This window comes from Hyposmocoma kahamanoa, unplaced genomic scaffold (genome assembly GCF_003589595.1).
Source record: "Hyposmocoma kahamanoa isolate Upper Pololo Valley unplaced genomic scaffold, ASM358959v1 65, whole genome shotgun sequence".
Taxonomy (NCBI): domain Eukaryota; kingdom Metazoa; phylum Arthropoda; class Insecta; order Lepidoptera; family Cosmopterigidae; genus Hyposmocoma; species Hyposmocoma kahamanoa.
In genome coordinates this window covers 2,863,070-2,887,165 of record NW_020653853.1, presented here as the reverse complement: position 1 = coordinate 2,887,165, position 24,096 = coordinate 2,863,070, and the positions used below count along the sequence as shown (strand labels likewise).

General features: G+C 35.9%; 2 protein-coding genes across 3 annotated transcripts in view; one reads left to right on the top strand and one right to left on the bottom strand.

The window, feature by feature from the left end:
* Positions 1-3,585, top strand: part of LOC113231296 (sodium-coupled neutral amino acid transporter 9 homolog) — a 37,759-nt gene extending 34,174 nt beyond the window's left edge. Inside the window, exons 11-14 of one of the 2 annotated variants that reach the window (XR_003310552.1) lie at positions 657-725; positions 1,746-1,909; positions 3,032-3,267; positions 3,333-3,585. Coding sequence is in view for 1 of the 2 variants with exons in the window: in XM_026465557.1 (XP_026321342.1) it covers positions 657-725; positions 1,746-1,909; positions 3,032-3,203 (405 nt within the window). In the remaining variant the exon portion in view is untranslated. Of the gene's footprint in view, positions 1-656; positions 726-1,745; positions 1,910-3,031 lie in introns of both variants that reach the window. The other variant, XM_026465557.1, reaches the window with a different exon arrangement.
* Positions 3,586-8,109: 4,524 nt separating this feature from the next.
* LOC113231303 (phosphoglucomutase) lies at positions 8,110-22,528 on the bottom strand. The gene is made up of 10 exons (XM_026465566.1): positions 22,242-22,528; positions 20,456-20,537; positions 18,596-18,795; positions 15,576-15,732; positions 15,012-15,200; positions 14,388-14,588; positions 14,088-14,295; positions 12,415-12,598; positions 10,607-10,686; positions 8,110-8,906 (listed from the first exon to the last, which is right to left on the bottom strand). Exons 1-10 carry the CDS (start codon positions 22,479-22,481, stop codon positions 8,768-8,770), a joined length of 1,680 nt encoding a protein of 559 aa, XP_026321351.1. The 5' UTR covers positions 22,482-22,528; the 3' UTR covers positions 8,110-8,767.
* Between the last annotated feature and the right edge of the window lie 1,568 nt (positions 22,529-24,096).

The following is a 24,096-nucleotide window of genomic DNA, read 5'->3' as shown; positions in this document are numbered from 1 at the left end:
GATCAGTTTGAAATGACGGCTCGAGAAGACAAATCGTCCCGTACATACAGGCTTTAAGCGAGTACAAACGATTTTACGGCTATCATATAATCTACAAAGCCTAGAGACATAGCATACCTACCTTGAGAATGTATTAAACATAATACAATATATTTTAAATGAGCAACAAGATTTGGACTTAATTTTGAACAAATGAAATGCCTAATTTATTTATACAATATGTATTGAGTCTACAGCCAATGCTGTAGAGCTTGTAAGTAATTCAGAAAGTCAAAACGTTTTAAAGACTCTTTAAAACTAAAAATTTATTCGTCTAAAAACTGAACTACAGAAACCCGCAATTTTTTTCTAAACGCCTGATTTATTATTTTTTTATTTGTTTTGATTGGCTATAGAGCAATCAGCTTAAAAAGATAACAAATAATTAAAAATATGAAACATTTAATTCGTGTAAAAACAGTAACGACAAAACCCGCCATTTTTTCCGGAAATGTCTGATTTATTACTTTTTTATTTATACAGCATTGGCTAACAGTCATTAGCTTAAAAAGATTAATAATAATTAAGAACCTCAAAACATAATAATACTTACTTAAAATAAATACTGTAATCTTTGAAATTATGAATAACCTGTTGTTGTATTCTTTTTCTTCCAGAATATTCTAAACAACTTTGAAATGCACGACATAATGACTGCAGTTGCGAGAATACTGCTTCTGTTTCAAGTAAGCATGTTTAAAAAATTATTTATTGTAATAGGTGTGGAACGGTTGCTTCTTAATGGAGAGGTGCTGGTGAAATTATAGGCACCTGAGAATTGCGTTTTTCGATAAGTTTCGATAAGCTCAGAGGTGCAAGCGACTTCGAACCCACATCCTGTGCTTAAGAGGCAGTAAGTCAAACCAATTAGGCTATCACGGCTTTTAAGTAAGCTATAAACCGAGTCTTTATTTTTTTATATGATATTAGGTAAAGGCACGAAGAAATCGTGCACCTGTTGATAAGCGACACGCGCCTGTCCTTAACAGTTGCAGTGCCACACAGGACTTTAAATCGCAAAGATCTGAGGGGTACTGTCACTGCGCCCCGTCACCTTTACAAATAAGTTAAAAGGTGTCATGTAGCTCACTCTAAGCTTTCGCGGCAGAAATAAGTAAGTTGGCAGTACTTTACAACTTAACAGTACAAAACAAGTCAACAGATCTTACAGATTTCTATATGTATTATATAGCACATGGAGATTATCTTTATATTGTATTTTTTTAACGCCACAATGTTTAACCACCATAATATTCAATTATTTTTTGTGAAATTACTCCACTAGTTTGTTATAATTATTAATACAAAGATCGAACACTTAGAAAAAATTCCTTCGATCCGGCCGGATTCCAACCGACGTCTTCTAGCAAACCGTGACAGAGGCTATGCCAACTAAGCCACGGAACGAACCAGCGGACCTTACGAATCTTCTATGTGCTTGTTGCAGAACTTTGTTTTTGTGACTTTTTGTCGTAACGCCATCTGTGAGAAATTTATTTCTTCACTCAGAGAGATACCTTTACAGCTACCATCGCTGACTAGAGATGTCGCTTTAACCATTGTAACTTTTTTACGATAAGATGTATGTCACGATGTTTCTACCATGATATTATTTTTTTTTAATTACTCCACTAGTTTGTTATAATTTATAATTATTTTTATGTTATTTTATTAATATTTTTTTTACTTAACCATTGCCATTCCAGGTGGTAACAGTATATCCTCTGGTGGCTTATATGCTGCGCTGCGAAGCGATCCTTCTTCTTCCGTTTCAAGACAACCGGTGCCTCACGATCAGCATAAATACTGGCATAGTAGCCGTATGCATTGTTGCTGCCTGTTTTTGTCCGAACATTGGCACTATTATACGGTAAGTATTGTAATTTTATTAAAGCACTTCCTAATACAATACAAATACTATAAGGCACACAGGAACAAATACATTCAACATAATACCTTCATAAGCATACGACACAATCTATCATTTGTGATGTATTTTTATGTAGTTCAGGGTAGCAAACAAATTAAGCAATCAAATATTTTTATTAAAAAAAATAAGTCATTTTAAAAAATCTTGAAGGTGGAGTGTTAGAAAAAAGTTTTTTTTTAATTTACTAATGACCAGATTCAAGCCCTCTCAGTCGAAATATTAGAAATAATAAACATAAGTTGAAAAACCAAGTACAAAGACACGACGCAAGCACATAGAGAAATTCGTGAGGTCCGTTGGTTCGTTCCGTGGCTTAGTTGGTATAGCGTCTGGCACGGTATGCAAGAAGACGTCGGTTCGAATCCGACCGGGTCGAAGGAATTTTTTCTGAGTGTTCGATCTTTGTATTAATAATTATAACATAAGTAATATAAAAAAGAACCGTATTTTTTTTTAATGTCATGTGATGCTACCAAGTCGTGCGCCTGCTGATAAGTGACACGCCTGTCCATAACAATTACAGTGCCACTCAGAGCTTTAAATTGCAAAGATCTGAGGGGCACTACCACTGAACCTGTCACCCTGAGACATAAGTTGACAAATCCCATGTGCCTGTAATTTTACCAGCACCCTTACCCTTCAAAGTCGTAATATAATAATGCTCACTGCTTGGTGGCAGAAATAGCCAAGCTGGACTGTCATGCAGTCCCGGATTGGAATCCTGCCCTCCCGGTGGAAATATTTTGTATGGCCTACATTTTACTTCTCTTGTAAGTTTGGGTGCACGACTTGTTCGCCCCGCAATTACCACTTGATTTCATTAGATATGGTGTATACATTTAAAACATTCACCTAAACATGAACCTATTGCAGTATAATAAACAATAATATTAGCAAAAATTCTTGATTCTGAGCATTGACACTTGATTCCGCGTTCTAATTTCTGAAAGCTTGTAACTATTTTCTTTTTTAGCTATAGTAGTTCTGTTGTCTTGTCACCACCAACTTGATGTATATTCATGCTTTTCAAATACATTATAAAGAAACATGGTTTTTTTGCAGCTACACGGGTGCAGTAAGCGGCCTAGTCCATATCTTCGCACTGCCCTCTCTTCTGCAAGTTCGATCTTTACAATTACGTGGGGAACTTAGTCTAACTAAAGCGATTCTTTACTGTTCCATTGTCTTGTGCGGCGCTATTAACTTGGTGATGCAGTTTTTCATAAAAGAATAGCCAATTCTATGATACGAGTACGCTATGATCGAGTTCGTATTTAAAAAGGTGATAGAGATCAAAATATGCAGAGTATAACCTACACTTCAAAGAAGTTATACACATATGTACATACGAGTCGAGTGGAGGTATTATACCTCCCTCTGGAATCCCGAAATTATTATATTGTATTTTGTTCTATATTTTTGATGTTTAACTAATATTTGCTACGATAGTGCTTGTATAGTAAGTGACCTCCATCCCACTTGATGGTAAGTGACGAAGAGACCTAAATAATGCCACACCTAGATAAAGCCTATTATGCACTCTTACCTTAAAAAGGTCCAAGTTTTCAATTTGCAGCACATATTTTTTCACTGTACGACCTTGAAGCTTATGCTAGTCATCTATTTTGAAGATAAATGAATTTTTGACAAATACGTAATATTAAAGACAATAAAACAACATGTTTAATGTAACATCGCAGTTTTATTTAAAAAACCCTAATCACACAACAAATAAAGTATATTTATAATAAAAATTGTAATTTGACATTCACAACATATGTATAATACATTAAAATGTGTTCTTTGTAAAAAGAGAACAAAAACGATGGCTATTATTAACTGACTTCAAAAAAGGAAGGCGTTCTCAATTCGATGCATACTCGATGTATTTTTTTGAGTATGTTATTCCGACATTTGTGAATCAATTTCGAGGATTCTTTTTCTGTTTGAAAGGTGGTACCCACAGCAGTTGCCATTTAAATTTGAAGAAAATATTGTACCTCTAAGGATGGCAAATTAGAGGATGAATTCTATTTATTGAATTTCACCGTCTTTCCGTTACCCGATTTTACTAAAACTAGATACAAGTGTAATTCCTATAAAAATATTCTACCCTGGAAAGGTAAAACGTCTAACGTGCATTTGGAACATATTACAGGAGAGCGATTTAGAGCATGTTCAAATGACGAGCGTTCAACGCGCGTTAGGTTTTTGGATAATGTACACATGGCGGGCGCTTTTTCGCAAGTTCGGCATTAGTCAAAGATGGACGTGGAAACAGCTAAATATGTATGTGGATTTTATATCGAAGACGCAGACAGCAACGCAATAGGAGACAGAAATATTGAGTCCATCCTATTTTATTATGCAGGCCCAGTGAAAGTTACTTCATAACTTTGTATCCTAAACTCAGACTATATGAACCCAAATTTTTTATTACTTCAGGATGTCAAGCTTTACTAGCTCTCAATCTTTACTCATCATATTCCAGTCTGTACTCATTTATAGAAAAAAAATTCAATTTCAATTGCATAACACGTCTCATCGCGTCGAAAACGCCCGCTCATGGGAACGGCAGTAGCTATGATCTCAAAGCGCGCTTCAACGCGCGTTGTCAAGATCCTGGCATTAGTGTGGCGAAGAACGCGCGTTGGCCGCTCACATGAGAACTTATATATATATATAATATGTTCTTAAAGTAGTTTTTTTAAGAACAAACACTTATTTTACACACATATTTTATTTGTTACATATAAACTAGAAAGTTTCAGATTTTCCATATAACAAATAAAATTAGAGTTATCATTTCCTTTCTTTTTTCAAAAAAAAAAACTTTAAATTGCTCTCCAAATTTAATCATAGCATTTCGGGTCCGAACCGGACACATGCCTCTAAACCGCTTCTCATACTTAATGAGAAAGGTCCAATCCCCCAATTGCACTGAATGTGACATAGTGGAGGATTTATACCGAAAGAAGGGATGTCTCTTATAGTTTGGATTACAATTTGGCAGATTTGGGTGTATGTAAATTTTCTTATCTTTCCCTAGATCAAAGGAAGCAAAATTGTTATATAGCTTAGTCGATGTGGGAATTAAGCGAAGACCGTAGATGATGTATAAGGAGCCTGTCATTATGGGGGTGACATTAGCTAATTAAGAAAAAACCCTCCTTAAAAAAATATTAAATTGCTCTCCAGTAATATTTTCCAAATACATGTTAGAATAGTATAATGTTACGGTGACCTAGATCTGATCTAATGACGAAAATGACAGACTATGAGAGAAACTCCTGAACAATGTGCAGCTCGTATGATTAGTTTTAACTAGGTATTTCATCGTCGTTGAAACCTCCTAAAGGAACACAGAGGAACTGGATAAACAAACTTTTGAAGTCTTTATTTTTATTAAAAAATAACGTATATTTTTCAACAGACACATACATCTTATTAACTTCGAACACTCCTTTGAAATGGCATTAATCAAACCATATGGTTCCAAGGCAAAACCCAATATTACGAGTGAATTTTCATGTTATTATGTAACTCATTATTACCTATGCTCGGAAAAAGGTGATCCACATATATAAATACATGTATAGATATAGCTACAAGAAGCGAAATAGAGTTGTTAAAACCACCAAATATTAATTAATTACTCAGTAAAGCCATTTCTGGAAATTCTTTTACTGCATCGTAAGACAAATCTACCGAACTATAATAATAATAATAATATAATAACACACACACTCAACATAGCACCGCACTAGGGAAACCCTGTGTCGCGGGTGCCATGGACACACATATAGACAACCACAATTTACACCCAAACTCACGAGAGAAACAAATGTAGGTCATACAAATATTTCTCCCGGCCCGGGAATCGAACCTGGGACCTCTGCGTGGCAGTCCGGCATGGTAACCGTTCGGCCACAGAGGCAGTTACAGAACTAGGAAGTCGAAGTTGGATTTTAAAGTAATTCTAATGGTGCAATGTAAAAAAATGCAGTAGATAGAAGGTCAGTCTTTTTACCAAAGCAGAGAATAAAAAGTAACAAGAACGGTCACTCTCCGCCCCTCCCTAACTTTAGATCCCGCACCGCGCCCCGCATATTGACAGTCACATTGACGGAACAGCAACAAGGTCGGTTATCTACTGCATTATTTCACATGGCATCATTAGAATTACTTTAAAACTCAACTTCGACTTCCTAGGTCAGTAATTTGTCCTACGATGCAGTAAAACCATTTCCGAAAATCTGGAATATATGTGGAACATCTATATATTCCTATTGATTATTAGTTTTAATACACTTTTCCAATACTAATATATATATAATAGTAATATACTGGGATTGTAAGGAAATCGTTTGTGCGTTACACTTATAAATATTGTATTCCATCATACCATCTACACTATAATGAGTTAGATAAAATTAAATTTAAATACTTATTGAGTTTGGCCTCGGACCCCTCGAATTATTACGCCTTAAATTAAGTGACGTTTCCAGAATGACGTCATATCCTCCCTTACACCACTAACGCACGTAAGTTACAAATTTGATTAAATTTAATTATTTACATCACCAATAACTATGTAAACAACTATTTACGATTAAAATTAGTACCTTACAACCACGTAATAAATAAACTAGTGGAGGCAGAAATGGGCGTTCAATAAAAGCCAGTTATATTTTATAGAACAAAACCGTGCGTCAAAGGTCCCATAGGTATAAACAGGATTTCTAACATTAAAATGTAAATTTATGTAAGAACTACTAAATATAGTGCCATCTAGTGTTGAGTAACGGAACTCCAAAAGCAAGTTCACATTGCAAGTTTATACAATAAGAATGTAGTATCAGTTTTAATGTTAGTTATAATTTCGTTTAATAAAATTATTGTTTCCAATTATGACTATGTTCTTGGGACGCGATTTATAAAACGATCTTTACGCAAGTTTAAGCAAGGCGTTAAATTAAATTTTGAGTTTATTTCTTAATTTCTTGTTTAAATTATTAATACAAAATCGAACACAGAGAAAAATTAATTCGATCCCGCTGGATTCGATCCGGCTGGATTCGACCCAGCGTCTTCAGCATACCGGGCTTTCCCAACTAAGCTACGAAACGAACCAGAAAAGAGACTTAACGCATTTTTCTATGTGCTTGTTGCAGATATTTGTTTCTGATTTTTTTAATGATTTTTTTGCCGTTTGAAATCTGTGAAATTCTTCTTGCTTAAACTTAGGTAAATTTCTAATTATTAATACAAAGATCGAACTATAGGAAAAATTCCGTCGACCCGACAAGACCTGTAACCACGCCGTACCGTAGCGTCACTCTGCCAACTGAGCTACAGATCGACTAAATAACATGACGGTAAAACATTGTGAAATTAAAAAAACAATATTCGGCAAAATTCGTTTTGTATAACTTGGTGTGGAAGATTAAGTTTACAAGAAGTTGTCGCCAAATGCTGTGTGCAACTTCTTTGGTACTACACCCGTTTAACACCATTTCCATTAGTTTGTTTATTCCGCGGTTACGATGCATGTTGAGAGGGAGGATATTTGCATGCAAGTTTTTCGATTGGAAACGCGGTCTATTTGTACAAGGTGAAACCAAACTCATTTGTCAAAAATTGCTAAACTTCATTTAAAATTTTTATTGAATTCATATTCAATTATTTTTTGTGAAATTACTCCACTAGTTTGTTATGATTATTAATACAAAAATTAATTAATATAAAGATTAATTAATACAGTGAATAGCGACATCTCTCGCCAGGACTGGTAGCTGTAAAGGTACTAACTGGGTGATAAATCTGTCATAGATTTCTCATAGATGGCGCTACGACTAAAAAGTCGTTGGAAAACCAAATACAAAGACACGGCGCAAGCACATAGAAGAATTCGTGAGGTCCGTTGGTTCGTTCCGGGGCTTAATTGGTATAGCATCTGACACGGTATGCAAAAAGACGTCGGTTCGAATCCGACCGGATCGAAGGAATTTTTTCTGAGTGTTCGATCTTTGTATTAATAATTATAACAATCTAGTGGAGTAATTTCACAAAAAATTATTGAATATCAATTCAATAAAAATTTAATTAATCATATATACTTCGTATTTTATTTTAGAATAAAATTAGAAAAGCGTAAACAAAGAAGCAGTGATTCTAAACCTTTTTCATTAGAAAACAAATTACAATAAAAGGAAACATCGTGAGGATTGACGACTAATGACACAATAATATGTTATTATTTTATAAAATGAAGTGTTTAGAACCTCGGTTTCTTTAAGTTTTTTGTAGTCTTGTTGATATTTTAGCACTGTAAGAGGTTTAAGAAATAAAACTGTTAATAAGAAAAATTACGGAGCACATACGGAAGTGACAACTTATGAACTTAATTACTTAAAACTATATATAATGGTTTCGTTCCTAATTTGTAACGGATTTTTGAATAGATTGAGTATAAAGTTAGAAAGAAAAATAAAATGGAAAAACTTCTTTTTAAATTAAAAACGTTAAAACGTTGTACTTTATTTAATAAGCTTGCTTATGTACACACTTTTTTGTTTGAAGCTTACAAAGTGGTTTAGGCCATATACTTATTAAAATACTTAAAATTTCCTTCTATTTAATGCTAAAAAAACAAAGTATATAAGATTCAAAGTACCAATATTTTTATTTGAATACTTAAGGGCGGTGTAAACGTGGTTTGAATCGACCCCGACACCTAAAGTGTTTGCCAAATGTTTTTGTTTCACCCTGTATAAGTAGACTTTGAACTAAACAGTTTTACGTGATAACAGTGGGCGCGTCCCTGCCTGTATATGCCTGGAGCTTGGAGATGTCCAGAGCAACATCGATGAGGGGTTTGAGCATTACTTGGGCATCGCCCGTCACGTTGCTTGCTTCGTATGAGTCGATGTATAATCTGCAAAGAAATATTTTAACCGTCAGCATCAAATATCTTATTAGGCAAAGAAACAAAAAATAGTAAGACGCACATTTAATAGTTTTCAAACCTAATCCAGCTACAATTAAACGTCTTATAGACATTGATATAAAGTTGATTTTAATTAAATCTACGTAAGAGTCGATGTATATAGTCTGCAATGATACTATTTTTCCGGATTTAAATCGCGTATATTTGTTTTTCAAACAGACTAACGTTTCGGGCCCTTTACAGGTCCCATGGACATGGTTGACTCGCGGAAACCTAAGAACTCAATATTTTACCGTCACACCAAATATCTTAGAAGGCAAAGATACGAAAAATAGTAAGGCAATAACACAGAGAGACAGAGAACGATTGGAGGCATTTGAGATGTGGTGCTGGAGGAGAATGGAGGGAATCAGTTGGACGGAAATAAAGACCAAAGAGGTGTTAAGAATAGTGTGAAAGGAGAAACTTATTAAAGACAATAAAGAACCGAAGGGGGAAAATGTTTGGTCGTCTGATGCGTCACGACAGTTTTCTTAGAAACATAATAGAAGGGACGATCGAAGGAAAGAGAGGCAGAGGAAGACCGAGACGAAGTTACTTAGATCAGATAAAGGAAAAAATTAATGTCGTATCGTAACAGGAAATCAAGGCTAAAACGCTAAACAGAGATGGATGGCGATTACACCACCGACAAGAGACTAGCTCTTAAATAAGAAGAAGAAAGCACAATTATTCGACCCCGCCTACGTAAAGTATCGTATGTCGAAATTGCCAAGTTTACAGGGGACCGTTTTAAAGTTCTGAATTCCTCGTTACTCACATAGAGTGATCATCTAACCGATATCTAGAATTTTATAATACTCTATGTGAGTAACGAGTTTTGCCGAATAAAACTGAGAAAGGCTAAAGTCACGTGTTATGCTTATTTCAATGAATTTAGAACTTTAAAAGGCTCCCCTGTAAACTTGGCAATTTCGACATACGATACTTTACGTACGAGGAGTCGAATTTAAAATTTTTGAAACCTAATCCAGCTATAATTTAAACGTCTAATAAAAATTTAGATAAACTTTATTTTAATTAAGTCTTCGTATAAGTCGATGTCTGCAAAGAAATATTTAATGGTTTTTAAACGTAATCCAGCTACAATTAAACGTCTTACAGATATTAGATAAAGTTGATTTTTATTAAGTTTGTTAAAGTTTTTGTGTGCATTGACAAGTGTGATTTTTATATAATATCAAGTGACGTGAAGTGATGGGAAGCTACACGCCTGTCCATAACAGTTGCAATGTCACTCAGAGCTTCAAATCGCAAAGATCTAAGGGGCACTGCCACTGCGCCCGTCACCCATATATATATGAGACATAAGTTGAGAAGTCTCATGTGCCTGTAATTTCGCCAGCACCCTTACCCTTCAAAACCGGAACACAGTAATGCTGACATTACTGCTTGGTGGCAGAAATAGGTAAGGTGGCAGTACTTCCCTGGACGAACTTTTTCACAAGGAGCTTTACTGCTTTTACTGCCACATTTTATTTACAGCGTTGCGGGAATCCACTGCATGCGAGCATACATGTCGTTGTGGCCATCTTTGGGGGAGACCTGTGTAGTTTCTACTATACTTTCAGACTGTTTACTCTCAACTTGCAGTTTTCATCACAATTCTTTAATGGCAATTGTATTACCTGACTGTTGCTCCAGAGCTCCCGGTGCCACTCAGACGCATTACAATCCTGGAACCATCTTCGAAAATGATACGCAGGCCCTGTTATAAAAACATAACAAATCAACATTATAGAAGAAAGTTATGAGAAATTAATACATTCAGTGATTCTCTCTAAGAGACAAAAAGAGAAATACAGACATACGGAGGACTACTAAATTGGAGGATGTCAAAAAGTAAAACGCTAAAGTGGAAGTGGACTGGCCACATGTACAAGGAAAGAGTAGAAAAGTGGAACAGAATAGTTACCAAGAGAAAATGACAAGAGGAACAGAGGTCGTCCCTTTATAAGATGGTCCGATGATTTTAAAAAAGTAGCTGGACCTCTATGGACTTGGCCGACAAGGGACAGAGCCAGATGGATTGAGCTGGGGGAGACCTATGATTCTTCAGGATGCGCTGATGTTACAGATTAATAATTTATTAATATAATTGTCAATATAATTCAATTGCCGGTATAATATAGGTTAATAAATAAATAAAATACATTCAGGTGTTACTCCGAACAAGATTCCTTACACCTATCCGCGAGTTTAAAAACAAAAAAAATACAATATTACATTGTCATAGCTAAATAATATTTTATTTTTAGTGTGACTCGAGCCATGCTTGCCTCAACTTGCAAAGCAATCCTTATACCGCTAGACCACGACGGCCTTGCTATAGCTGATGCAAATTTGTATTCTGTATTCAATAAGAACTATACGTCAAAGATCAAATTGGCTTTAAAACTTTATTAAAATGTCATTCACTAATGAGACGACCAAGGAGTCATACCAAAAAAAAATTTACGGCTCACAGGTTAAAGATTAAGTTTGTTTAACAATTTTCTCCACATATTTGTGCTCAGAACCAAAAGATCGACAAAGTCAGCTAGGGGGTCAAGTATGCTGTGTGTATGACTCTACACAAAAAAATACAATCGAATTGAGAACCTTCTCCTTTGTTAGAAGTCGGTTAAAAATGAAAGACAATTATAATAATTAGCTACTCGACGAACAGCACAAGCTGCACTTGTGTTGATGTTATCACAATGTTTTACTACTAATAGCAAATTTAATATTACATAAAAAAATATTTTGATATTAATCTTATAATATAATACTATTAATATCTAGGGATATTCAATTTTTATTTTTCAGTTCTATATAGAACAGTTAACGTTTATTTAAGCAAAATAGAGTTTCATATAAATAATAAGTAATATTTTATATTATCACAATGGCAACCCGTAGTTAAATAGTAAACTATGAAGAAAAACTAAAAAAGACTCATCGGAAAATGAGCCAAAATCGTCAGCTAGTATCAACTGTATGTATAATATATATCTATTATCAATGTTAACATCTCTATCAAAATTAAAAAGTCAATATTTTTAAGTGACGAGTTAAGTGACAGAGAAGACGTAAAAATGGAATTACAATGACTAGTGGTTTCAAGAAAATGAGCACAATTTGGGCCCTGAGGTGATTTAAAATTACCAGAACTGGGGCCTTAAGGTGATTTAAAATTGACAGAATTGGGGTCCTGAAGTGATTTAAAATTAGCAGAATTGGGGTCCTGCGGTGATTTAAAACTAGTAGGATTGAGGCTCTGAGGTAATTTAAAATTAGCCGGATTGGATTCTGAGGTGATTTAAAATTAGCCAGATTGGGGTCCTGTTTCTTGGCTCCTATCTACTCGTAGTTTGTACATTACACAATTGACATAAAATTATCAAAAAATCTTTAAAGATATTTTAGTAGCTTGTTAAGAGGCCATATTCAGTACCTGTTTCATAGCAACACTCTGGTCAATGGGGTCCATGTACGAGAAGTTATCAGCAAGTTTAACAACGTATGTCTTCCCGCCACTAGTATGCACAGAGCCGACGAAGCCCGTTTCTGTGATCTTCTTCTCGAGGTACGTCATCATCTCGTTGCACGGGGCGCTAGCGCATTCTTCATAATCATACCTGTAACATAGACAGGTTTTCTGATTTTTTACTTTGACGAAAATCAATGTTCAAATGTATGTAACTTTAAAAAATTCTATGCTTTAAAAGCTTGTCAGCAACTTGTGCCGACTACCTTAACTTTCTTTAATAACAGAACAATTTACACCCTTTACAATTTACACATAAATAATTGAATATCATGGGCGCAAAACATCCCCACATTCAATAAACTTAAAAATTACAATTACAGCGATACCGAAATAAATAAATGCAATGAAGAAATAAATTTGTCACAGATGGCGCTACGGCAAAAAAGGCGTTAAAAACCCAAAAACAACGATCTACAACAAGCACATAGAAAAATTCGTAAGAACCAGCACCCTCGGGCAATCCGTCCCAGAGCACGTATTGCCTGAAGGTGCTGGTTCTCAGAAACTCACTCAGACAAAACTCAGAAAAAATTCCTTCGATCCGGCCGGATTCGAACCGACGTCTTCTCTTTTTCTTTCTGATTTTTGTTCGTGTTCGATCTTTGTATTAATAATTATAACAAACTACTGGCGTAATTTCACATAAAAATAATTGAATATCAATTGAATAAAAATGTAAATACAATGAATAGCGACATCTCTAGCCGGGGCTGGTAACTGTAAAGGTATCTAACTGGGCGACGAAATATCATAGATTTCTCATAGATATATGAGAAATCTATGATATTTGAGATATTCTCATAGATATATGAGAAATCTATGATATTTCGTCGCCCAAATACAAAGATACGACGCAAACATAGAAAAATTTGTGAGGTCCGCTGGTTCGTTCCGTGGCTTAGTTGGTATAGCGTCTGGCACGGTATGCCAGAAGACGTCGGTTCGAATCTGGCCGGATCGAAGGATTTTTTTCTGAGTATTCGATCTTTGTATTAATAATAATAATTTACACCATTTTTATATTTGGTCCCTCTAATGAATGAATGAAAAGCTAAGCGCCATCTGTTTTTGTTATTCAATACTTCTTCCTTAATTTCGTGTATGTCCAAGTGATGCAGTTATAATTATTAGGGGGCGTTTACTTTTTCGAAATAATTGTCATTTACTAATAGAGCTTCTTGTGATAGAGATCGATCAGGGAAGTACTGTCACCATACATATTTCTGCCGCCAAGCAGTAACGTGAAATTTTCTGCGTTCCGGTTTTGAGAGGCAAGGGTGCTGATGAAATACAATAAAGGCACTTGGGTCTTGTCAACTTTGTCTCAGGGTGACGCATGCTGTGGTAGTGCTACTCGGGTCTTTGCGATTTAAGTGCACGGCTTGTTTGTGTTATAAAGGAGCAATCTTATAAAGTTTTTTTTTGCTTTCATAACGAATGCTGATAAATAGGGATCGGCCTTTATTTTATTACTAATTCAGAAAAGGTTATAAAGTTTCAGTTAAGTAAATAATAACTTCAATAACTGTTAACGTAATTGCACTAGTAAAAAATTCTAATCTCGATAAGTGTCTTACCTGGTAAAGTAATTCCTGCCAAACTCCTGCCAGTGTTGCTCTAAGATCTCCTGAACGGACCGGCCAGTAGCGGCGACAACAGACAGCCAGGCCAGCACGGCCCAAACCCCATCCTTCTCCCTGACGTGGTCCGAACCTGTGCCGAAGCTTTCTTCCCCACAAAGGGAAAGGCGACCCGCGTCCATCAGGTTGCCGAAGTATTTCCACCCTAAATAAAATTTAAAAAAAGAGGTCTCGAATTTTGAACGGAGAGTTCTGAACGGAAGGCCATTGTTTTCCTAGCTAAGCAAACACACTTACCAGTAGGAACTTCAAAGATCTCCTTCCCGTTCTTCTTAGCGACTCTATCAACAGCAGCCGCGGTTGGCATGCTTCGTGCATAGCCGTGGATCCCTGTCCTCTGGAAGTACGGTATGTGGTGCAGGTTGTTGGCCAGAACCGCGAGAGAGTCCGATGGCGTCACGAAAAACGCGTCGCGACCGATTATCATGTTGCGGTCACCTAGCACGAATAATTTTTAAATTATGACGTCATATTTGTATCATAGTATTATTTAATTCGATGTAAATTTGTAACTACAAGATTGAGTAAACAATATATAACAATAATAATCCAAAAAAAGACACCAACCATTTGGTTTGAAACCCTCACCCTGAGGAAGTCCGTTACTCTGGTACTACCCGGAATATACAGACCAGAACCAATTTAGAAAAAGTAGATTTACGTTTCCAAAGCGGTGCTACCGGGAATCGAACCCGGTACCTCCGCCGAGGTCGCCGTTTTTTTACTGCAATAACGAAAATATATATAGATAAAACCACTTATTGAGTTTATAGCTTTTATATATACAGGTATATAAAGACTTTATGTAGAAATGTTACTTATGTGGTTTTTACCTTTAAACAGACAATATAATTGACTTACCATCGCCGTCAAAAGCAGCGCCAAAATCGAAATCACCTTTCTTGACTGCGTTTACCAAATCAGCGGCGTAAGTAAGATTGGGATCGGGATGTGCCCCGCCGAAGTCTTCCAGCGGATTTATACGGGATACGTTGCTTTCGGTAGCGCCTAGCTCTTCGAGGAATATCCGTTTTACATATGGCCCAGTTACTGAAATATATTAACAAGAGTATTTGTATGAATAGGGAAAAAATAACACTACCCTGTGGTACTCTTATTATTTTTAACTCTTACGATTTATCTAGCTAGAAAGAGGTATAGCTCTATTTTCTATTTGAACTGTGAATTCAACCTAAACAATGCGCTTACTTTGTGCAATACTAACCTAATTTCCCTTAGATTATTTTAGATTTGGGTTTCAGGCAGCAGCCTTGTAGAACACCTCTTATTTATATTTAAATATTGAAGAAGGCTTCACAAAAATTACTTCAGAGACGTGTTTCTATCAACAAGACATTAATTTTTGTTGTTATATTAATACTTCTTACATAAAACAGAATAATATAAATTTTGGAGAAAACTCACCTCCATGCATAGAATCTATAAGAACATTAAAAGGTTTTCTCTGATCCGAGCCCTGAATAAGAGCTTTGATCTTGGGAAATTCAAAGATCTCCTTCATATAGGTGACATAGTCATTAACAGAGTCTATTATTACCACTGTAAACGTGCGGTCGTCAACCTGTGGAAGAAATTAAGACATATTTTTAAACTTATTCATATTACACAGAACGCGATTTATTCATACCCAATTTTTAACGGACTTCAAAAAAAAGGGGAAGTTTTCATTTTGACCGTATGTTTTTTTAAATAAATAAAACAAAATTTGTGAACCGATTTTGATGATTCTTTTTTTGTAGGGAAGAGGGTACCTCGGAAGTGGTTCCATTTAAATTTAGTCGGTTCGAATCCGGCCGGATCGAAGGAATTTTTTCTGAGTGTTCGATCTTTGTATTAATAATTATAACAAACTAGTGGAGTAATTTCACATAAAACAATTGAATATCAATTGAATACAAATTTAAAATCACCACCCGGTCATAAAAAATCCTAAAAGCAGGGTAAAATAAAAGTGTATAACGAATTATTTAAGAATAAAATATGTAATTTTGCACAAAAATTATGTGCAAAATTACATGTATATGGAGATATTTGTCTGTACCCGCAAAATTTTTCAGGTAATTAAATTCACATTTATTCCAAAATTTGAAAATTGAGGATGTTTTGTGATTTAACGATACGCCGCGCCGCCCACTACCCCGTCAGTCACCATCGGCTGCTTGTCGACGTCGGATCTGTGTCAAATTTTCTCCGCTTGTTATTTTATTCATATTAATTTTCAGCGTGTTCTTGTTGAAATACCTCGCCATAATCGATTATACATGCCATTTATGGGCATGATGATTAGATGTTAGTTTAATTGCTAGATAGATGGAAAGAATCTCTAAATACAGGTAGAGATGAATTGACACGCACTATTGAGATTAATTGTCCTGACGTCCTGGCACTTACAGAAACACGACTTAACGAAAATTCTGACACGAAATATTATAATGTAACAGGATATAGGTTAATACACAAACCACGTGGTACCGGTCGAAAGCTTAGGATTTTACGTAAAAAATGGTTTGCGTTGCCGCAATATAGCCTTATCATCTGGCGACCTTGAGCTGTTAAGTATCGAAGTTAAAGTCGGTAAACTAAAACTTGCAATATGTGTGTTCTATCGCCCTCCAACATTCAACTATAGTCATTGTATAGAGCAACTTAATGACACGCTTTCTACATTGACACCGCAATTTGATCACGTATTTTTAACAGGAGATGTCAACGTTAACCTTCTGACTTCTGCGGGATACCAAAAAGATATATTTTTTGAACTTCTAAATGAACATGAACTATATCTAATCGTTACTGAAGCTACTCGTGTTACTGAAACTACGAAGTCATTACTGGATGTCATTTGCAGCGGTAAATCTCTCAAAGCTAAAAATATTATTGTCAAACACAATGATGATTTAAGTGATCACGCATACATTTCAGCAAAATTTCCAATCCAAACCCAAAAACCTCCACTCAGAACTGTAACATATAGACCATTTGATTTTGACATAGAGACTTATAACTATGCCTCATCCATCACGCCCTGGGACTTGGTCTTAGAGTGTAGTGATGTAGACGATTATGGTAGAATGTTTTGAGTATCTAATACTAGGGCTGTTCAATCATTATGTTCCTGAGCGTACAAGAGCATTCCGTGCTCCTCCAACACCATGGATTACAGGTAGCATAAAAGCCGTGATGGTGGATAGGGATAAGGCGTGTTTGCGAGCAAAAACATCTCCCTGCGCGGAAAATAACAATTTTTACAAATTTTTGCGAAATACCGTTACGAATGATTCGTAGCGAGAAACAACACTATTTTTCTCATCGTATCAATAATAATATTCATAAACCACGTCAGCTATGGGGAGAAATAAATAAGGTTCTTGGAAGTTCTAATCGAAATGCACTTACCGTTACACCTAAGTGATCCACATTTAATAAACAAATATTTTATAGATTCGGTTCCGAACATTCACTCTCTTCCTAAAGGTGACATTCCAGTCGTAACAGAAAGCAGTTTTAATTTTACTGAATGCACACCTGATGAAGTCTTAAAGAATGTTAATTCGATATCTTCTAACGCCACTGGTAATGATGGAATATCGATGAAAATGATTCGCTTTACTTTGCCATACTCATTGGTTGCGATAACAAGTATAATAAACACGTCAATTAAATCAGGACAGTTCCCTAAGAAATGGAAAACCGCTATTGTTAGACCGATACCAAAAAAATCGAATGTTGAGTCCGTCAAAGATTTGACACGGCAGGTGGGAAATAAGCTTAGCCAACCTGAACAATAAGGCGGGAGGAAGAACCAGAGAAACTTGACCTACAAACCTAAGAAAATATACTTCATTTGTTTATTGCTGTTTCACGAGACGAACGAGTCATGCGCCTGGTGTTAAGCGTCACGTCTGTCCAAAGCAGTCGCAGTACCAGTCAGAGATTTAAAATCGCAAACATCTGAGGAACACCCAACACTCGAGGCATAAGTTGACAAGTCTCATATGTCTGTAATTTCCTCTGCACCATTACCCTTTGCTCGCATTACTATTTGGCGGCAGAAATAGGTAAGGTAGCAGTACTTTCTTGGACGAAATCTTTCACAGGGACATAGATTACTTAATAGTTACTACACAACAGATACATCTACTACGTAACAAATACCTACGCTATAATAGCCTACTAAATCTTACTAATGACACCTGGCGCTCACTACGAGGGCAAAGGAACCTAAGCACCCACTCAGAGAGGTGAAAATAACGTTGCCCGCCGTGTGCAGTCGTGCGGAACCGAATGCTCATAAATGAAAGACTTGTAGGAGCGCTTGCGCCGACGTCGGCGCACTCCACGGTAGGCACTTATCGCGTAACTTTGTGCGAGTCCCTTACAGGGAGCTCAACTGCTACGAAAATTTAAAGAATATTACAACTTACAGTGAAATCGTAAACGCCAAGTTTATCAATAGGGCAGTCAATATCAGGCACGATCTTGTACTGTTTAATCTCAGTGGTCAGCTTGTAAATCTCATTGGTGGTATTGTCGGGTGCTGGACCGCCGTTACTGCAATTGAACTTGATGCCAAAGTCGTTGTTGATGCCGCCCGGGTTATGCGACGCCGTGAGGACGATGCCACCTGTGCATAGATGAATAAATTATTCAACTTTATTATTTATTTATTGTAAATATATATAATTGCGATCGTTACACATAATAATGATAATAACGCACACACTCAACATAGCCCCGCACTAGGGAAACGCTGTGTCGCGGGTGCCATGGACACACACATAGACAACCACGAATTACACCCAAATTCATGAAAGAACAATTGAATATCATGGCACTAAACGTCGTGATCGAATAAATCGTTGTTTAAATAAAATAAAAATATATAATCTCAGTATAGGGTATTAAAAAAAACCGACATCAAAAGTACGTGGAATTACCTCAATTTGCCAAGTTTTATTAAAATCGGTTACCGAAAAATGCTCAAACCCGGATTCATCTCCTAGTTCGCCACTATACGGAACATGACACAGGAGATAATAAAAATCGGTTCTCACTACTCAAAATATGAGAGAAAAACGCCTTAAATTGGAGAATAACAAAATCAACCATTAAAATAATTGATCCTTATAATAAAATTTAGGCGCTATTTATAAAAATGAATCTTCATGCGTGAATAGCCACCCTTAGCGGTGGATGATTTTCTTCAGAATAGGACCACTTTGGATGGGTACTTTCAAACAAAATAAGAATCATGAAAATCGGTTCACAAATACCGGAGTTATCGCGTAACATACACACAAAAAAATACAGTCGAATTGAGAACCTCCTCCTTTTTTTTTAATTCGGTTAAAATAAACAGATCATATCATTGACCGACTGCCTCCCCATCCCCCACGGCGTCAATGTTGCTCTTGCTCGTCAGTGTTGAATCGCGAGAACCGTACACTGAGCCTTTTGTTGCTGCAACCAGCAACCATTAATAGAAAATTGTAAAAACTTGACTATTGCTTCAGCTGAAATTTATTTATTTATAAGTACTTTACATGTGTTGTCGTTATAAAAATATACTTATGAATATACTTATACACTAACAAACACATGTACCTTGACAGGCATTGCAATATGGAAAGGGAGAGGGACAGACGTTAATTATAATTCATGTTGGAAATACTCTTTCACATAGTAATAACTTTTAGAAATTAATAGTGTTTTCCATGCATTTGTAAATTAGTTTACATTTGATTCTGATTTTAAATACTCTGGGAGTTTGTTATAGATTTATACTATAGATATTAAAGATAAATTGCTCCTGCGCACGTGAGTTGCCCTTTAAGTCGGAAGCTATGTCCGGACATTGCCAGAAGACACTCCAACCCACATCTCCGGTGCTAGCATGGAGAACTACATTTTCCGGTCTCTGCAGTCGCGTAGGTTTCTCTGAACTGGAGAGACGCTTCGGCGTCGAGAGGTGAACGTGCCGAAAGCTCTGACTTTAGAGCAACGGCTTAGTGGTTAGTTAGTAGGCAAACACTAGTTGGGCAATACACAATGGAAAGTGAGTGTGCCAACACCTCCACTGTACATGCACCTGGGCCCAAGACACTAACTTCTTGAGAACCGATGAGTCCGTAACAAATGACAATGGTCTGTCCCTGTGCTTGCACAGGTTATGGTGCCCTTCCCGCATAACCAAGAGGGTGATAGGTAGGGTCAGCTCAGTTCAGGGTCAGACTGCTCCTTCTGTGCAGCGCCTCAATTCTATATTCATTTCAAAAGAAACTTACCGAGAGTTTTATATTTTCTGATGATGCAGGACACAGCTGGTGTTGACAGTATACCATGCTGGCCAACCAATAACTTTGCTACCTGTGTAACAAAAAGTTATTATAAATGTATACTTATAGACTTTGTCTGCACAGAGTAAGTAATTTTTAACCAACTTCAAAAACACAGCTTTGAGTTAAAGACTCTGTGTGGCTTTGGAACAGTATAGTATCATAATGTAAACCATGTGTCTCTAACAATTGTATGTAGATGTGTAACAGGTTAATTGAGATATACGGAAAATTATAAGAGAATAATAAAATGACAATGTGCACACACTGATAGCCTCACACTGGGGAAACCCTGTGTCGCTCTGGGTGCCATTGATCACAGATTGGACACAGTCAACTACAAATTATATTCAAACTCCGAGATAAATAAATGTAGGCCATACAAATATTTGTCCCGGCTCAGGATTCATAAATATATCTCTGCATGGCAGACCACCAAGGTCACTGTTCGACCACAGAGGCAGTTGAAGTTAGAAAACCATGGTAAGACACCTGTAACTTGTAGTAATCATCTGGTGAATTATTGCAAAGGGCATAAAGTTCAATATCTAATAGAGAATTATGACAATTTGCCTACAATCAGTTTCAAAATAATCTAAAGATGTTTTCAGTTTATACCAAACCTAGCAATAAAATGAATATGTAGCTTTGAGGTAAAAACTTAGAGATGTAATATGGTGACAACAACTCTGTACCTGAGAAGCATTACACATTTTCGACACAAAATCGCGTCCCCTGTAAAATTACAAAAATAGCATTTACAGTGTAATTATTCTCAGGTCTCAGGTACGGAACTTAGAAATAGCTGCCCGCTTTGACAACCACAATGGCCAAACAATTTGCAATGTGGGTGCCAGTTGAGAAGGCACGGGTTTGGTTCCTGGTTTGACCAATTTGGGGAAATTAACTTTTCTAGATTATTCCGGTCTGGGTGTTCCAAGTTGTGTCCAGGAATTAATTATGTTGCTCTGGTACTCATAGTACAGGAAACTGGTAATATGTATGGGTTATCTGGCAGATTATTATTACCATTATGTCATTGACTTACAAATAAATGGACGACGGGTCTAATACAAAAACCACGAAAAAAATGTCCCAATTCAACCTATTTAAACATAGTGACATGTAAAGGAATATGAAAAAGCTAAAACGTTGAATTTAAATTGTAATGTCATCGCAGTACTGTCTAATTTTGCTTGCTTCGCTGTCAGAAGAAACAAACGAGGACTAAAGCGTGAATGACGCTCTGTATACGATTTTAACACCCTGTAAGTTCGGACACTTTTTAGCGCGGACCCGACGTCCATATAATTGTAAGTCAATGCATTATGTGATAAAAATCAAAACTATTGCCATAAAATTACAGCGCTCTTTCAATTGTTTCACTTTATTAAAAGTGCACTTTAAATTAATTTATCTGATATTCATTTTTATAAAATACTCTGATATTAAGAACATGGATTTAAATGTACCCTGACAATTAACACTTACATCATTGACGTGTCAGACGTTTTTGTTACATATCTGAGGTAATTATGTATTTACTTATGACAGATAAAAGTAAAAAACGAAGGTCATTCGCCAAAGTTAATAACTATTTCAAATTTAACTATAGGGACAAAGTACAAACCAAATGATAAGATCTCTGTAACTTGGAACTGTAGTCCAAAACTACAGTTCCAAGTCACTATGAACACAAGAATAAGTTATTTATACTTGTAAAATGTGAACTTACTCCATTAGCGGCCGAGATTTTAATTATTTTCTGCACTACCTCCTTCAGTAAATATCGGCCGTCGCCGCCTACCACCAAAGTAGAACCGACTATGGAGTCTTTATTAGCGTCCAAAATGCTCTGAATGAAGTTTTCCGTATAGTTTTCTTGAAGAAAAACTTTAACTTTTTTACGTAAACCACTTGTTCCCGGCTTTTGGCCTTCGTAAGGCGTTGTATTGACTACGACCGTACTTGGCATTTTTTATGAATAAAAGATCTTCTTGGTCGGTTAACTAAGATATTTTCGAGACGTTATTCTTGTAACATAACATAAATAAAACTAAATTATCAGCTGAGGTCGCGATACGAACGACCCTGTGTAGGAAACTTTGTAATCACCTGTCAATTCAATGTCATTCAAGGTCGTCTGATGGACGCGTTCTCGAAATGTTGATCGAAAAATTATTTTAAACCCGAAATTAACTTTCTTCATTTCTATTTAGTTTATATTTTTTTAATATATTATGGAATTGTGATAATATTTCTTAAGAGTCAGGTTGGTGATCTAGAATAATCTTGAATTACAAAACAATTTTAATTGAAATTAACAGAACGCAGTCATAGACAGAAAAGCACTTAACATTTTGGCGGTAAAACGGTATCAGCGAACCAGCGGTCAACTTGATCTACTTACGACTTGAATCCTACCCACATGAAGTCCTTCATTAAAAATATCATGGTACTGGCGTTATATAAATAATAAAGTTGTTGTTTTGGGATTACAATTAACGTAACTTGATTTAATTCATATTTTTATCATTTTCTTGTTACCTTAAGCTTACCTACGGAAATCCGTGTTCTGTACAGTCGTTTTCAGTAATAAAAATTTTCGTCATCCGGGACAGACTTTTCAATAGTTTAATTTTCTACGGTAGCCATTTTGAAACTAGCTGTTTTGATCTCAATTTTTTTTTCATCGTATATCCCCACGCCTACAATTAAAAAATAGCAATCTACTAAGCTATTTTTTTAATACAGACTCTACCACCAGGCGCTTTGTTATATAAAATTTAAGAACAATCTAATTAAATAAATTGATTTATGATGCTTGCCAATGATACAAAACGCGCATAATTAATGCGTCGGCGCTCATAACGATGCATATTATGTAAATTTTGTATTGTATTGTTATTTATATGTCCAAGGTCTATTGCAACAATGAATTACTTGCTATATTAGTAGCCAACTAATCTTAACCTCCTAAGGCCCCGTGCAGATCAAAATGTATATAATATATGTGAACTGATACAGACCCAGACAATATTATTCCTGAGATCACGTGAAAGCCCAGTGTATTAAAACGAAAATATTGTTTTTAAATTTAGCGCTATATATTGTATTCTACGTGACCATATGTCTAGAAAAATACATTATTTCATACAAAACTGAGGGCATACTTGCTTGGGCTTGACGCTTTATTTATATTTAGTACAGTTTAATGTTGAGCATTTAGCGTTTTTCCCATTGTAGTATAATTGGTCTTTGGAGCTTGTTTTCAACACATTAAATTGTAACTCATTGTGCATTTAGTTTTAAATGCGGTCAATTGATTGGTATTGGATTAAATCTTTTTTATTTGTACATTTACATACCCTAATGGGTGAGTCTGTTACATTCTCTACTGTAAGTACTATTTACGCAGTCATGTATGACGCTAAATATCTATTTACTGGCGTACTTTCATCATAGCCGTAATAGGTAGGTACTAGGTGCTCGAAATTGTAATTTGAACAGAATTTATACAAATTGATTGATACGACAGAAATATTAAAATCTAAGATGTGACAGTCTGCCGTCCACAAACTAACGATGCA